Source organism: Buceros rhinoceros, unplaced genomic scaffold (assembly GCF_000710305.1).
Source record: "Buceros rhinoceros silvestris isolate BGI_N320 unplaced genomic scaffold, ASM71030v1 scaffold31412, whole genome shotgun sequence".
Lineage (NCBI taxonomy): Eukaryota > Metazoa > Chordata > Aves > Bucerotiformes > Bucerotidae > Buceros > Buceros rhinoceros.
In genome coordinates this window covers 5,006-6,102 of record NW_010401151.1, presented here as the reverse complement: position 1 = coordinate 6,102, position 1,097 = coordinate 5,006, and the positions used below count along the sequence as shown (strand labels likewise).

Here is a 1,097-nt window from a genome sequence, read left to right as displayed (position 1 = left end):
GAGCGTGTTTGGTCACTTGTGTGTGACTCTGGTGCTCGGCGTGGCCAGGCACCGCTCGCGGCTGTGAGGTGCCATTTGTGTGTTGCTGTACCGGTGACACCCGCCGTGTGTGTGTCCGGTTAGTGCACGCGGACACCTGGGTTTAGGTGTTCGCGGCGAAACAAAGCTTCTGCCCCAGCAGGCAGCAACTGAAGATGAGCTGGAGGAGGGGGAGCGCCGGGGTGGGTGAGCTGGGAGATGGGGAACTGCTGAGGCCATAACAGGGTGTTTAATAGTGTCACGGAGTAGCGCTGGGAGGAAGAGGAGGGAAGACGAGGAAGGGGGCTGTGTTGTGCGGGGAGTCAGCGGTGAGAGCCTGTCGTGGAAAGGGCAGCAGAAGAGGAAGCTGGGGGAATTGGGGAAGTGTGGGGTCACTGGGGTTTGGGTGAGGTGTGCTGCTGGGCTGGGGGAGCGGGGCAAAGAGGGAACAGGGGACCCCTGGAAGAGGAACTGAGCTCAGACGGAGGAGACCCCCCCAGGTGCTGGGGGCAGGAGAGGTGCTGGCAGGGGCACTGGTGGGCATCAGAAGGGAGAGTAAAAGACACGAGACCCCAGGAAGGTAATGAGGGTGGGGGCAGCTTTGCCGATGACCAGGGTGTTACGGGAAGCTGCTGTCCAGCCCCCACGCCCCGCTGGCGTCCAGCACGGCCGCGCTCAGCCTAGCCCCGGCTGCGCCCCTTCAACCCCTGCACCTGGCGGTTGTTGTCGTCCCGCAGCCCAGGCTGGCAGAAATGGCCGATGGCGAAGGGGACCCGGCCGTGTTCTCCTCCACGTCCCTGCCCTCAGACCCGCGGCTGCTGGCCACCGTGACGAATGCCTACCTGGGCACCCGCGTGTACCGGGACATCCTCCATGTCAACGGCGTGTACAATGGGGCGGCGGGAGACACGCACCGCGCCGACATCCCCAGCCCCGTCAACGTTAGGATGGCGGTGCCCGGTGCGGACAGCCTGGCTGAGACCTTCACCCTGGACACCCGGACAGGTGACCGGCAGCATGTGGGCAGGGACCTCCCCGCCCTGCTGCCGCCTTCCAGACCTTCCTCCGGGGCACCTGTC

General features: G+C 65.4%; 1 protein-coding gene across 1 annotated transcript in view; it reads left to right on the top strand.

The window, feature by feature from the left end:
- Positions 1–770: 770 nt before the first annotated feature.
- The window catches only part of ATHL1 (ATH1, acid trehalase-like 1 (yeast)), a gene marked incomplete at its 3' end in the record, with an annotated part of 5,324 nt that continues 4,997 nt past the window's right edge, over positions 771–1,097 (top strand). Inside the window, exon 1 of the mRNA XM_010132182.1 lies at positions 771–1,023. Within this exon, the coding sequence (XP_010130484.1) occupies positions 771–1,023 (253 nt within the window). The remainder of the gene's footprint in view (positions 1,024–1,097) is intronic.